Source organism: Antechinus flavipes, chromosome 1, assembly GCF_016432865.1.
Source record: "Antechinus flavipes isolate AdamAnt ecotype Samford, QLD, Australia chromosome 1, AdamAnt_v2, whole genome shotgun sequence".
In the NCBI taxonomy this organism is placed as follows: domain Eukaryota; kingdom Metazoa; phylum Chordata; class Mammalia; order Dasyuromorphia; family Dasyuridae; genus Antechinus; species Antechinus flavipes.
In genome coordinates this window covers 629,251,544-629,265,927 of record NC_067398.1, presented here as the reverse complement: position 1 = coordinate 629,265,927, position 14,384 = coordinate 629,251,544, and the positions used below count along the sequence as shown (strand labels likewise).

Genomic DNA, 14,384 nt, shown 5'->3' with positions numbered 1-14,384 from the left:
TTGTGGCACATAATAAGCACTAAATAAATGCTATTGTTATTATGATGAGGAGGAAGTAGAAAATATAGTGACAGGTCTAGGAATATAACTTTATTCTTTGATTTCCAATACACCAATTAAGAAAGGGATAGATTTTTTTTTTTTTTTTATGCTTGAAAAGCCAAAGCCTCTATATCCCAAAGAAATACTAAAGAAGGGAAAGGGACCTGTATGTGCCAAAATGTTTGTGGCAGCCCTGTTTGTAGTGGCTAGAAACTGGAAATTGAATGGATGCCCATCAATTGGAGAATGGCTGGGTAAATTGTGGTATATGAATGTTATGGAATATTATTGTTCTGTAAGAAATGACCAGCAGGATGAATACAGAGAGGACTGGCGAGACTTACATGAACTGATGCTGAGTGAAATGAGCAGAACCAGGAGATTATTATACACTTCAACAACGATATTGTATGAGGATGTATTCTGATGGAAGTAGATTTCTTTGACAAAGAGACCTAAATGAGTTTCAATTGATAAATGATGGACAGAAGCAGCTACACCCAAAGAACGAACACTGGGAAACGAATGTGAACTATCTGCATCTTTGTTTTTCTTCCCGGGTTATTTTTACCTTCTGAATCCAATTCTCCCTGTGCAACAAGAGAACTGTTCAGTTCTGCAAACATATATTGCATCTAGGATATACTGCAACATATCTAACATATATAGGACTGCTTGCCATCTAGGGAGGGGGTGGAGGGAGGAGGGAGAGGAAAAATCGGAACAGAAGTGAGTGCAAGGGATAATGTTGTAAAAAAAATTACTCTGGCATGGATTCTGTCAATATAAAGTTATTATAAAATAAAAGAAAAGAAAATATTAAAAAAAAGAAAGAAAAGAAAAGCCAAAGCCTCATATTACCTTCTAAGTTATTGGTGGAGTTCAAAACAGACCCTGATTTTTACTGTCTCGCATGGAGGATCAACCTTGTTCAGAGGTGGAGTATTCAGCATTTATTCAGTATTTAGGGCTTGCTGGAAAATTTCTCTCCTCCAGATACCTCCTCCTAGTCCCCTGTCCCACTGTCTAATTTTCTATCCTCAGATGGGATGAAATTTCAAGCTTCAAGGAGAATGCAGGAAGGGTGAGCTAGGAAAAGTAAAGAATCCTTTCCTGGGTCTCTCAAATGGAACCATCTTTTCCACTTCATTTTTCTGCCTCTCAAATCAATCTGAATCTTAAGAAAAAAAGAAAACAATATTAATGAACCAGCTGGTAAAGAGGAAAGCACTATTTCAGAATCAAGTCTGAATCATAGATAATAGCTTACAATCAATTATAAGGTATTTGCATGTTGAAAGGAATGTTTATTAAAACAAAGGCACAATGAAAAAAAACCAGTGTAATGGAAGTAGATATGTATTTGGAATCAAAAGGCTTGAATTCAAATCCTGAGTCTAAAAATTATTATAATTGTTGTTATATTATATATTATAATTATATAATAATTGTAATAGCTAACAGTCAAGTACTTCATGTGCTAAGCACTTTACAATTATTATCTCATGTGATCTTCACAATAAGCTCTAGGAGATAAGTGCTATTTTTATCCTATTTTATAGATGAGGAAACCAAGGCAAACATAAATTAAGTGATTTGCTCAGGGTCTCACAAATTGTAAGTATCTGATGTTGAATTTGAACCAGATCTTACTGAATCTAGGCCAAGTACTCTATCCACGATATATCACCTATTTAATATCTCCATCTGCCTATTCCCCCTCAGATAAACTAGCCTACAGTAGTATATAGAGCAACTTCTCAACAATGCTGTTGTATTATAATTAAAATGGGATAATTGAGAGAAAATGGATCTGTTTTTAAATGTGAATTTAATAAGTGGGGAAAATCTGGATGCATGATTTTATTGCTGGAGCTACTGGCAAAGGAACTCTTTCTAAAAGCAGATTTCCAATTGTTCTACCACTCAGTCTCCAATGTTGTTTGATGGTCCTACAAAGTTAAACAAATCACCTGATGTCACACAGCCAACATTTCTAAGAAAAGAGATTTGAACTCAGTTTTTCTTGACTTCCAGGCCTTCTCTTATAATCTACTATCTCATTTATACTGCTCCTATTAATATGACAAACATTTATCAAGTATTTACTGCATACAAACACTGAGCTGCCTCATTACAAACTTATTTGTTAATTTGTTAAAATTTCAGCATGGACATTTATAGCAAACACTCTAAATCAGACTTTGACTTATTGTCAAGAAAGTGATGAAGAAAATTTAAATAATTCAGATGAAATGCAAAAGTGTGCCCTATGCATATTTTCTTTAGAGATACAATTGTTAAACATTTACTAGCAAATATTGTTGAAGACCATGTGGAAGTGACTGATTTACTAATTACTGCTTTGAAAAATCTAATAAAATGCTTTGAGGAAAATATGGAACAAAAGAAAACCGATCAAATTAGTTGTTCAGCTAATATTCTTTATCAAGCAAATTAGACAATTCAGACAAATTATCTCTCAGGCAATAAAGAAAGTCAAAGATAGAAGAGTATGTAAGCTTAATACAGATTTCTTTTTAGAAGGAAATAGTAAAAGAATTTCATGCTTCACTCAAAAAATCAATTTAGACATCATTTATTTCATCATAAAGGAGATAATATTGTGCAGAAGTTTATTCCAAAGGAATATTAAATGGATTTGCATTATGGAAAAAAAAAGTACTAGTTATTTGGGAAGTGGATAAATGGCAATAAAAAGTTTAGATAAAAAGCAGCATAATAAAAAATTGAAATCCAGAGAACTTGCCTATTATGATTCAATAGCCAGCTAATAAGGGTTAGAGCTGGGTTTCACAGAAGCATAGAAATTCAAGAGTTGGAAGAAAATTTAGATGTTACTTAATCCAACCTGTCCCTAAACAAAAAACACTTCTTCCCATCCATGATGGGTGATGACTTAGCCTTGGATTTAAAACTTTCAATGAAAGAGAACCTGCTATTTCCCAAGGCATCTCAACCCATCCTACTTTTGGATAGTTTAAGTTGAAATCCACTTCTTCCCAACTTCCCTTTTCTAGTTCTCCTCATAGGGCCAAGCAGAATAAGCCAAATACCTTTCCCACTGGGTATACTTAAAACTTAGAATCTCCTTAATTTAAAACTGAGGTTCCATTCCTCTTAGCTGTGGTGCTACTGGGAAAATGGCCTAAACTTGGATCTGAATAACATCAACAAAATGGAGGAAATATTTGCTTACCTCAAGTAGAAATATGGTGGATAAACTGGAAAATAATAATTATTATATAAGCTCATGACAATAATGATAGGTAATAAAACAAATATGATCTGTTATTATCAGGCTGGGCATCTAGACCTTCTGGCCAAAATCTCGATCCTAGAAGGTTAGACATGGATACAACTTGAGTTTGGGTTACTCAACTCAAAACCGAGCTGACCCAAACCTTAGTGATAGGGCAAAGTCAAAACTAAAGATTTCCACATAACTGTTCCTGTAGCCTTTGCATTTGAATAAGTTGAATAAGTTCAAAATTTCTGCAAATATTAATTTCTTTGATCTTCTGGTGAGCCCAGGGAAATGCATTCATTTCCAGTTTATAGCTAAGGCCAGCAAAGATGCTGCTGATTCCCTCCTACAGGTCTCTACTCTAATCAACCCCCCTGCTACAGTACTTACTGTTCCTGGTTCTATGTCATGTATTTTAGAAGGAAATCTAACAAGCCACAGGAGACCCAGAGACCTTGAGGTTGCCTAAGGCAGAAAAGATGTGGAGTTCTCCCAAACTCTAGGGGAGCTGATTCAATTATATTACTGTCATGAGAACAGAAGTTTGTTCTTAATTGTCTCAATCAATGGTCTCTTTCTGGGCTTTTGTTAATAATTCAGAGTGAAACTAATATTGTATCCATCCCAGGGATAAATAGTTGAGTCTCTTTTATCTATCCTAGAAAAGAAGTAAATGATGAGCTGCAAACCTATTAGTGAGGTAGGAGGTTTCTACTTCCCTAGGGGTAGGGGTGGGGTATGAAATCATCAAGGTGGTCAAAGCAGGCGCTGTTAAATGCATAGAAAAAATTAAGACCCAAGGTCATCCACTGTATCCCAGGCCATCACCAGTAAAAACTTTTGTCTTATTATTAGACTTCAAAGACTTTAAAAGTGAGTGAGGAAGATGACTTTGTACAATTCCAATTCACCCAATTATCAAGACATCATCCTTTGATGCCATTGATTCTCTTCAAAAACAAAGAACAACAACAACAATCCTTGAAAATAAGAGCTCACAATTGCCTAGCCAGAAAAAGAAAAGAAAAAAAAAAAAACTCACTATTTTGCCCCCAAAATTGTAGGCCATGTAGTATGTCCATCATGACAAATCTTCATCCTCTAGAGAAAGGTTATCAGCACTGTTACCCTATTCTTCCCCTATCCATTTTAAAATAATTCCAGTTTCTGCAGGATAGAAGAAGTTTCTATAGCCATATTTGGGTCCAGGATTAAAAACTTTCACACTTAGCAGCAGTAGTTTCCAAGAGATTCCATTTCAACAGGTTTCCAAAGTTGTCCTATGGTGGACCCAACTACCAGAGAATAGGGAAGGATCCAATCCATCAGGCATTTTGGACAGCGCCTCCGGGTTCTGTGAATGGAAGACCATACATTTCATCAACGTCCAGCAATAATCCAATATATTATCCACAGTCAAATGAAGAGTTATACGTGAGAGAAAAAGGGGTTTGGAATTCTCATAGGATTTCCTAGAAACATTTCAACGAAGCTAAAGCAGATTTTCCTATTGCCTTGGATAGATATTTTACTCAGATATATCTATCCATTTCAGACTAATTTTAGTACATATTCTGGTCCGTTTTTGTTTTCAATATATTCTGTTATGTCTTTACTGCGCTTGATGACTGAGGGTAATCATGGCAGTGGGAGGTATTTTTGCATTTGGAGAGTTACAGACATTTCATTACCTGGTCCAGATAATGAATCTCTATAGTCATTATAGAGGAGAGATTGTGGTCTTTCAAAGTATAGTAGAAAATCCAACAATGGGAGGCTCCCACACTTCTGCGAATGTGTGATGAGGCCGACTTTTAACTTCGCCCCTTTCTGAATCCCAGAGTTATTCCTCACGTAAGGGTATGGAAACCACAGCACTCAGATGAGGGTTTTAAAAATTTTTATTTGTTTTTAACTACTGAAACCAAACTGGGAAAATTCATAAGCAGATAGGACCCACTAAGAGAGTACAGACATTGGTGAGTGATACGCTTCAGTTTGCTGGGGGGAAGGCAAATCTCCACTGGGTGAGCAGGGAGACACTACATCATGAAATAGGCGCTCCTTCTTCTCTCGGAGGCAGGCTGGAAATGGAATGACCACAGTCCGGGACCTGGTGGGGGTTTGAGAAGTGTTCTCTGGAGAAACACTCACTCAGATGAAACGCAGCAAGCACAAAGATGGGAGTCCACTGGACAGAGAGTCATGGGCCCAGGCTTAGTTCCTGGAAGTGGGGGGCCAGGACAAAAGAAGGGTCTGACGAGCGCTGTGAAAGAAATGAGGTGGACCTTATAAATAAGGGAGCACTGGAGAACGTTGTAAAAAGCAAGACTTCTAATGCTATATTCCAGGTAGACCCCAACCCTGGGTATAGGGTCTTTCAACCGATGGTTCAGTGATCCACAATAGGTTCTGATATAATAACCATCTTCCTTCTTGGTACATATCAGCAGGAAAAGATTGTTATAGCAGTCCGTGTCTCTACCCCCTTTTCTCCTGTAGTAGGAGGGGAAGACCCCCAATGCCCACTGAGGTACCTGACTCACATCCACCTCCCAGTAGTATCTGCCGGAGCTGAAGGTCTGCTTAGCAAAAACACCATGGTAATAGTTTTTTTCAGGATTCTGGAGCGCCTCCCAGGCTTCTGTAGCTGTCACACTCCTCAGATCCTCAGAAACACTCACATAGGTAGCTGATGTGGGATCCAGGATCATGTCCACTCTGAATTGATTGAGCATCTCTATCAGGCCGGGGATAGGATACTCTCTCAGCTCTGGGATGATAGTCGTGGCCCTTTGGGACAGCTCTGACTCACTCCTTTCCAGCAACTGCTTGGCATCCTGTAGCAAATCCAGATCCAGTCGGTTGCCCGCTTCCTGCAGTTTTAGTTCGAACTCCCGAAGGGTTTGTCTATGCTGGGTTAGTCTGTCCCGCCTTGCCCCTTGCTCTTGTCTTATCCTTTCAATACAGATGGATTCTTCCTCTATCAATAAGTCTTCAAGTGTGAAATATTCTTCTGTGATCATCCTTCTCCAATACTCAAGGCTCTGCTGAGCTAGAAGGCTCTTAGCTTCTTCAAAACGCTTCTCCAAATTTCTCTGCATGTTCTGGAGCTGTTGTCTGTACCTGGGAGCAGCCTCTCCTACAGGAGAGATCCTATGACCCCCGTGTTCTGCAGTTTCACAGCATCCCACACACAGTGGAGTCTGGTCCTGTTCACAAAAGAGCTTGAAGACTTTCCCATGAAGAGTGCACTGGCTCTGTCCCTTAGTGCTCTGCAGAACCTGGGAGCTGAACCTTTTGACCAGGTCAGTCAGCTGTGCTAGGCGCTCATTGACTGGGGATAATGCTTCGCTCTGGGGCACTTGCCTGCATTCAGGACAAGAGAGAGCCTGGGTTGCTGCCCTCCAGCAGGAGGAGAGACATTCTCTGCAAAAGCTGTGTCCACAATGGAGGGTGACCGGCTCAGAGAAGTAGTTTCTACAGATGTTGCAGGTGACAGCAGTCTGCATTTTCTGTAGCATTTCTACAGCAGCTTCCATTCTTCTCTCTCCTGTTGCTTCTCTTCTGCAGCAGCTGAGATGAAGAGACTCCACTGCCAGTCAAGGCAATGCTTCTGAGCAGAAGGATGCTCTCCTTTTATAGGAGGTAGCCCTGCCCTCCTGGAGCCTCCCAGAGGTGTCAATCCCCTGGCCTAGCATCCTGCAGCAAACCTGTCAACTCTTTCTGGTTGCAGCACCCTTCCCCCCACCCCTTGAGTTCACACCTCTGGTTAGCACCTTCAGGTTTTCACCAATCTGAGAGAGTTCCTGTGTCTGCAAGGAGCAATGCTAGGAAAACATGGAGGTTTAGCTCAAGGATTTTCAAATCTGTTTATACATAGCCATAGCAGAACTGTCTGTAGCCAGATTCTTTCCTTTTCTCTTCCACACCCAATCAGTTCCCAAGACTGATCAACAATCCTCTGCCCCTTTCCCTTTCAGTCTACTTATGGAAAGTCACAGAATTTGTGATCTGGAGGGTATCTACCTCTCTAGTCATTTAATTCCACCCACACCCATGAGAACATATTCAAGAGCACATCCAACATGATCATTCTCTGCTTTAGGAGGAAAGTCACCACTACAATGGGGTCCTTGTGACTTTTTTGATTTGCAAATTTGATTTGATTTGATTTGATTTTGATTTGATTTGATTTGATTTGACTTCTGTCTCTCTGCAAAGTATCTTCTTCCCTCCTAATCCATCCTCTCCACAAGCAACTTGAGCATTGAAAATGTCTAAAATGCTATTTCTCGGAATAATTGAGAAACAGGTTTGTTTCTTATGGTACACAATGTAATTTTTTGTTCCCACTCTTATTTCAAAGCTAAGTTTTTTCCAAATACATACAGACAGTTTTTAATAGTCATCTTTGTAAAACCATGTGTTCCAAATTTTTCTCCCTTCCTTTTTTTCCCTCCCCATCCCCTAGAGACCCTAGGGGAATAAACATTCCAAAATACACACACACACACACAAAAAAAGAAAAAAAAAAAAAAAAAGAAAATCCAACAATGGTTTAATAACAGTCAGGGACTCTACTTTGGCAGCAGAGTATGTTTCAACCCATCTTGAAAACATACCTATGATAAGAACATATTCATAATTACATATAATCACTTGAGTAAATTTAACTTGCATGTGTTAATGAAAGGTCTCCAGGGAATGAAGTGGGCAACTCTCTTTCTTTTGATTTGATTTATGTACTGGGGAAATAGCACTGGTGACCTTTTCTCAATTCACTTGACTATACTAGCCTTTGATCCTGTCAACTGCCCTTTTTTTCTTGATATCCTCTTCTTTCTAGGTTTTGAAGATATCACTCTCTCCAATTTCTCTTCTTATCTGAGCCATGTCCTCCATATTATTAGGTCATATTCCCTAACCGTAATTGTCCCACAGGACTCTGCTTTGGGCTCTTTTTTCTCCTTCCTCCATACTCTTTCACTTGGTGATCTCATGAGTTCCCATAAATGTAATTATTTCCATGCCAATGATTCTCAAATCTACTTATCCAGCCCTAATCTCTCAGATGACCTCTAATCTTTCATCTTCTAACTGCCTGATAAGTATCTGACCTGAAAGTCTTGTAGACATTGGAAACTATGTCCAAAAGTGAACATATCTTTTCCAGCAAATCTCCTCCTCTTCCTAACTTCCTTCTTCCTACTGAGAACATCATCATCTTAGTTACACACACAGGCTGGTAACTCTTTACTTTTCTTCCATTCTCCACCTCCCATATCCAATCTCTTGCCAAAGTCTATAGAGTTTCTTCTTAACATATTTTACATGTGATCCATCCTGGCAGAGATTCTCATCAACTCACAATATAGTAAAATTATATAACATAATAAATATATATATATAAATATATATAAACATAGTATTAGTAAAATACATACACATAGTATATAGTAAATATATAGTAAATTATAGTAAAATTATATATACATATATGTGTGTGTGTGTGTGTGTGTATACACACACATATACACACACAGTAAAAGCCTACCTCCCTCTCTATTCCAATACACCCTCCATTCAGTTGTTCAAGTAATCATCCTAATGTCCAGGTCGTTCTATGGCACTTCTTTACTCAAACTTGATGGTTCTCCATCACCTCAAGAAATAAATATAAAATCCTCTAGTGTTAAAATCCTTAATAGTCTGATGATCCCTCTCCCCTTTCCATTCTTACATCTTGAAATAAACCTACTCTGTGAACCAGTGACACCGGATTCCTTGCAGCTCCTTGAACAATTCAATCCAATTCAATAAACATTTATTAAGTACTTACTATGGGGAGGATAGATGGTGAAGTGAGAAAGTACAGGGCCTATATTCCTGAGTTTAAATCTGGTATCAGTTATTTAATAGGGCAAGTCACTTCACCATTTTTGCCTCAGTTTCCTCATCTGTAAAATGAGCTGAAAAAATAAATGACCACTACAATGTCTTTGCTAAGAAAGCCTTTAATATGGTCATGAAGAATCAGACACAACTGAAAAATAATTGCTAGGCACTGTGGTGAGCATGGGGAAAACAAAAGCAACCCCTGCCCTCAAGAAATTTACAATCTAATGGGGATGAACAAGATATTCAATCTCCCAACTCTGAATACTTTTTGTAGCTGTTCCCCATACTTTGGAAAGCTCTTCCTCCTCATCTCCACTTCCTGGCTTTCCTGGTTCCTTCACATGGCACTGTAATGCTGGAGAAACTGAGGCAGGATAGAGATTAAAGAGTTTTTAATATTTTATTAATCGGAGAGCATAATTGACTGGACAGAACTCTCATCTCAAAGTATCCAGCAATGAATGGGAGAATCCCACATCCTTATATACCTTTTACAAACAAAGAAGAGGAACTAAGTGGGAAACTTCTTCACAGACCCATTTGGTTCTGTCAAGATGGGGAGAGGCCATAAATTCTCACTAAAAGCCAGAGTCAGCATGTCTGAATAAACAGAAGTAAAGATGTCAATGAGGTATCCAGGATAGTCTTATCTTTTGGAATATTTTAGAGGGATAGTGTCATAAATTCTTGAGGACAGAAGGAGTTAGGAGTCAGGAAGTCTGATCTCCCCCTTATCTTGAGTCTTACATTGACAATTTATAACCTTACAGCAAATGGTCCTCAGTCTTAATGGACCAGAGGGGACGGTTTTACAACTAAGGGGACGGTTTTACAACTAAGGGGATTGAGGCAGAACAGTTAAGGAAACTTAGATAGAACAATTCAGGGAAACTCAGTCAGGACAATAAGGGAAACTAATGCAGGGAAATTGAGGTAGAACAGTTCAAAGAAACTGTGGCATAACATCATCTTTTATAGGAAGCCTTTATTTATTCCTCTTCATTTTAATGCTTTCCTTCTTATTTCCTATTTGTCCTAACTCTAGGTCCTGCCCTCTCCTACTAAAAATATATATATATATATATACTCATCAAAATATTTTTAAAAAAATAAGTTCACTGGTTAAGAATCCTTGTTAAAAAAGGTACAAGGTGGATTAGAGGGTCTCTGAGAACCTTCCCAAATCTCAAGCAAGGCCACTTTGGTTCTGTAAATGTTAAAGCTTTCAAATTACCTCATCATTCCCCTAATTTGTGGAGACGTGTAAATAGAGACTCATGTATGACCTGCAAAGGTAATGAAATATTCTTCCAACAGAGATCACAATAAAAAATAATCTATCTGGTGGGGATAGGAACTACCAAAACAGATATTCCAACATGCTTCCCATGTCCTAATAAACCCACAGACCTTTTTTCATCCTCCCTCCCAACTACTCACATATATTTGCATTTTGGGTTCCTAGGAAGGCGTAAGCAAATTCTCTAAGCAAGAAATGTTTGTTCTCTTTATTCCATTCAAATACGCCCAGGTCTCTGGTCTTCCCCACTAAAGAAACATTGAACAAGGGCTGGCTAGAAGTGGACTTTGTCCAGATTGTTAGGGATCTGCATAGGAGAAACAAAACCTCCCTCTCAGAGGCATCTTTCATGGCCATGTCTTGAGCTAATCAGTCACAGATCAAAAACTATGTAAACACAGACAGAGCCAAACCCTAGTACAGGAGGTGGACAAATCCCATGTACCAGGTCACTAAGCACAATAGAGACAAATAGCAGCCAAAGTAGGCAGTATCTGCCCAGGGTGCCACACAAGCAGATCAATTAAGACTTCCTCACTGGGGTCCATGAACTTTATTTATTTATTTATCTATTTATTTATATTTATTTGTTTGTTTTGCTTGAGGCAATTGGGGGTTAAGTAACTTGCCCAGGGTTACACAGCTAGGAAGTGAAGTCAGATTTGAACTCAGGTGCTCCTGACTTCAGGGCTGGTGCTCTTAGCTGCCCCTGAACTTTATTTTTTTATTTAATATTCTGATGACTGTATTTCAGTAGAATTGGTTTCCTTATGTTTTGTGTGTGTGAGAGAGACTCGGGTTTAAGTGACTTGCCTACAGTCACACAGCTAGTAAGTGTTAAGTGACTGAGACTGGATTTGAACTCAGCTTCTCCCAATTTCAGGCCCACTGCTCTATTCACTTCTCCATCTAGCTGCCCCAAATTCTTTATAATACCGGTGTGTTTTATTTTATGCATTTTAAAATTAAAGGGTCAGTAGTTTTTACCAGACTGCCAAGGGGGATCATGATGCAAACAAAACCCCTGATTTAGATGCTTAGATGGATGGGTATTTCTTTCATGGTTGCATAGAACTCATCCACATTCTTCTGGGTATGATACTTGGTCATGTAAATTCTCCAAAGGAATTCTACCCAATAAACTAGAAGCGTTCCTCTGATTCTTTATCTAGTTCAACACAGAGTATGCTAATCACCATCATTCTGTGACCAATCTGTTCATCTCTTTTTAGTATCAATATGTCTTTGATGATGATTTTTTCATCATTTTTCACACAAAAAAACATTGTTAGTAACAGTTTAAAACCATCTAATGACCACCATGTTTCTTTCTATTGTTACATTACAATACTGGGTGTCCCAAGAGTCTCAATGCATTTTTAAACTGTAATAGCTTAACCTTTACTGATCTTTCTACATGTCCAGTCCATTTTGTTTTATTAACAGGTATTTCCCTGATAATATCCTTTTTTCCAAGAGTCCTTCAAAGTTCCTTTTTTTTTTTTTTTTTTTTGGCCATAGGCTGCAGCCTGCTCACACAGGCTGCTCCCACAGAGCCTTTCTCCAATGTTTTATAAGATACTCATTTTAAAAGAAATTATGAGCAGAAAAGCCTGGACTTATATGAACTGATGCTGAGAGAAGGAAGCAGAATCAAGAGAATATTGTACATAGTAACAGCAAGGTTAATGAAGATCAATTATGATCAGCAATGAGGTAATTAAAGGCAATTCCAATAGACTTGGGATGAAAAATGCCATCCACATCCAGAGGGAGAACTATCAAGATTGAATATGGATTAAAGCATAGTATTTTCACCTTTGTTTGCTTTTTTTCCTCATGATTGTTTTTCCCTTTTGGTCTGATTTTTCTTATACAACATGAACAATATGGAAATATGTTTGAAAGGATTCTACATTTTTGACCATATCAAATTACTTGCTATCTTGAGGAGGGAAAAGGTGAGAAATGGAGGGGAAAAAATTTGGAATATAAAGTTTCCAAAAAAATGAATGTTGGAAACTATGTTTATGTGTATTTGGAAAAACAGGAGGATCTGAGTCCAAATTCAGCCCAGATGTTTATTTAGCTGTGTGACCTTGGGCATGTCATTTAACCCTGATTACCTAAAAATATCTATACATATGGACCATCTTTTGGTACTATCTAACAGCAGCCATCTCCAGGATAGGATGGAAGAAAAAAAAAAGGAAAGAAAGAAATTCGCATTATAATTTTATCATATATTTAAAAGGAATTACAAGTTATAATAACAGATTTACAGTTTCACGGGCAATCCTCTTTTTATTATACTATATCATGGAAATGTTTATTTTATCCCACAAATTAAAAATAAAATAAATATAAATGTTAAAAGATAAACTCTTGTTTCTGAGAAAAATTTGGAGTAAATAAAGGGGCTTTTGCAATTTCTTTTTTTTTTTTTTTTTTTGAGAAACCTGGATCACACAGATAAGTATCTTAAGTCAGATTTGAATTTATGTCCTCCTCATCCTAACTCTATCATTGAATCACCTAGTTGTCCTGAGCTTTGTAATTTCTTAAAGATAATCTAACCTCCATTCCTCTTTTGGTTTAATTTTGGACCCAATTCATTTTCTATCAATCTTAGACGTGTGTGCATGTATATTTTAAATCAAGACAGTTTTATTGATAGAAAATATACTGAGTGAAAGTGAAAAATAAGAAGAACAGATTGCTTTTATGGTGGGGGCATGAGGTACTGGGTGAGTACAAACTAATAAAGTCTGGTGACTTTTTATAAGGTTCTTGTCTAGGACAAGCAGGATCAATCATTAGGAGCAAGTAGTAAAGAGCTCAGAGCTGAGGACTTTTACTGACTTACTGAAGTTAGGAAGGATGTCTGGAGAATTAGGGTGAGTTGATACTAAAACACTCCCCTCTTCCAAGAAGTGGGAAGGAGAACATTCATCTGGTAATAAAACGATATCAGCTAGCATTTGGCAATTTATAAAAAATAAAATGGTTCTCACAAATACCATCATTGAAAGATACTAAGATTATCCCTATTTCAGAGATCTGAAAATGATGGCAGAAAGAGTTTGAGTGACTCACCCAGGTCAAACAGCTGGTAAACTAAAATCTTTGAGGAAGGATGTGAATACAGGACTTCCTGATTCTAGTCCCAGTTCTCTATTCACTGAACCACATAGATTGCTCTTAAAGTCGGCATGTTGTTAAGCTTTTGATAGAATGACTCAGGGGATTTGAACTTTCCCAGAGCTTTTTTCATATAGCAGACTGGGATAGCTACTGAGGTCCTTATGGATGACAAATCATCTAAATTTCTGTCCCAAATATCCCTAATTTCTTCAACTGAACATGAGAGCATGTTTTCCAGTCTATCCATCATCTTGGCTGCTTCTTAATGAGCAGTTCTGTTATTTGGTGAATTTTTTTTCACAGCTAAGCTCTGAAACATTAAGGCAGCTAAAAGGATGCAGTAGATGAAGTGTTAGATTTAGAGTCAAGAAGATTCACTTTCCTAAATACAAATCTGGTCTCAGACACTTAATAGCTTTGTTTCTCTGTGCAAGTCATATAATAATCTTCAACTGTTCCTCAACTGTAAAATAAGTTGGAGAAGAAAGTGGCAAAACACTTTAGCATCTTTGCTAATGGGGTAGCATTTACCCCAAGTGAAGTCACAGTCAAAAATGACAAAAAATAAATGACTGGATAACAACAAAAAAGTAAAATAAAACAAATTTTTAAAAAATCAAATGATTTACTGGTCAATTTTTATTAATATTGTCATTCCTTTTTCAAAAATCTCCTTGACCTAGAAGCACTATGTAGTCAAAAAAGGTCTGGCTTTGGAGCCATGAATCT

The 14,384-nt window shown here is 37.7% G+C and overlaps 1 protein-coding gene across 1 annotated transcript; it reads right to left on the bottom strand.

Moving 5' to 3' along the window:
- Positions 1–5,219: 5,219 nt before the first annotated feature.
- LOC127547808 (tripartite motif-containing protein 43-like) lies at positions 5,220–6,852 on the bottom strand. Its single transcript, XM_051974814.1, has one exon. The coding sequence runs from the start codon at positions 6,850–6,852 to the stop codon at positions 5,461–5,463; it is 1,392 nt and encodes a 463-aa protein (XP_051830774.1). The 3' UTR covers positions 5,220–5,460.
- Between the last annotated feature and the right edge of the window lie 7,532 nt (positions 6,853–14,384).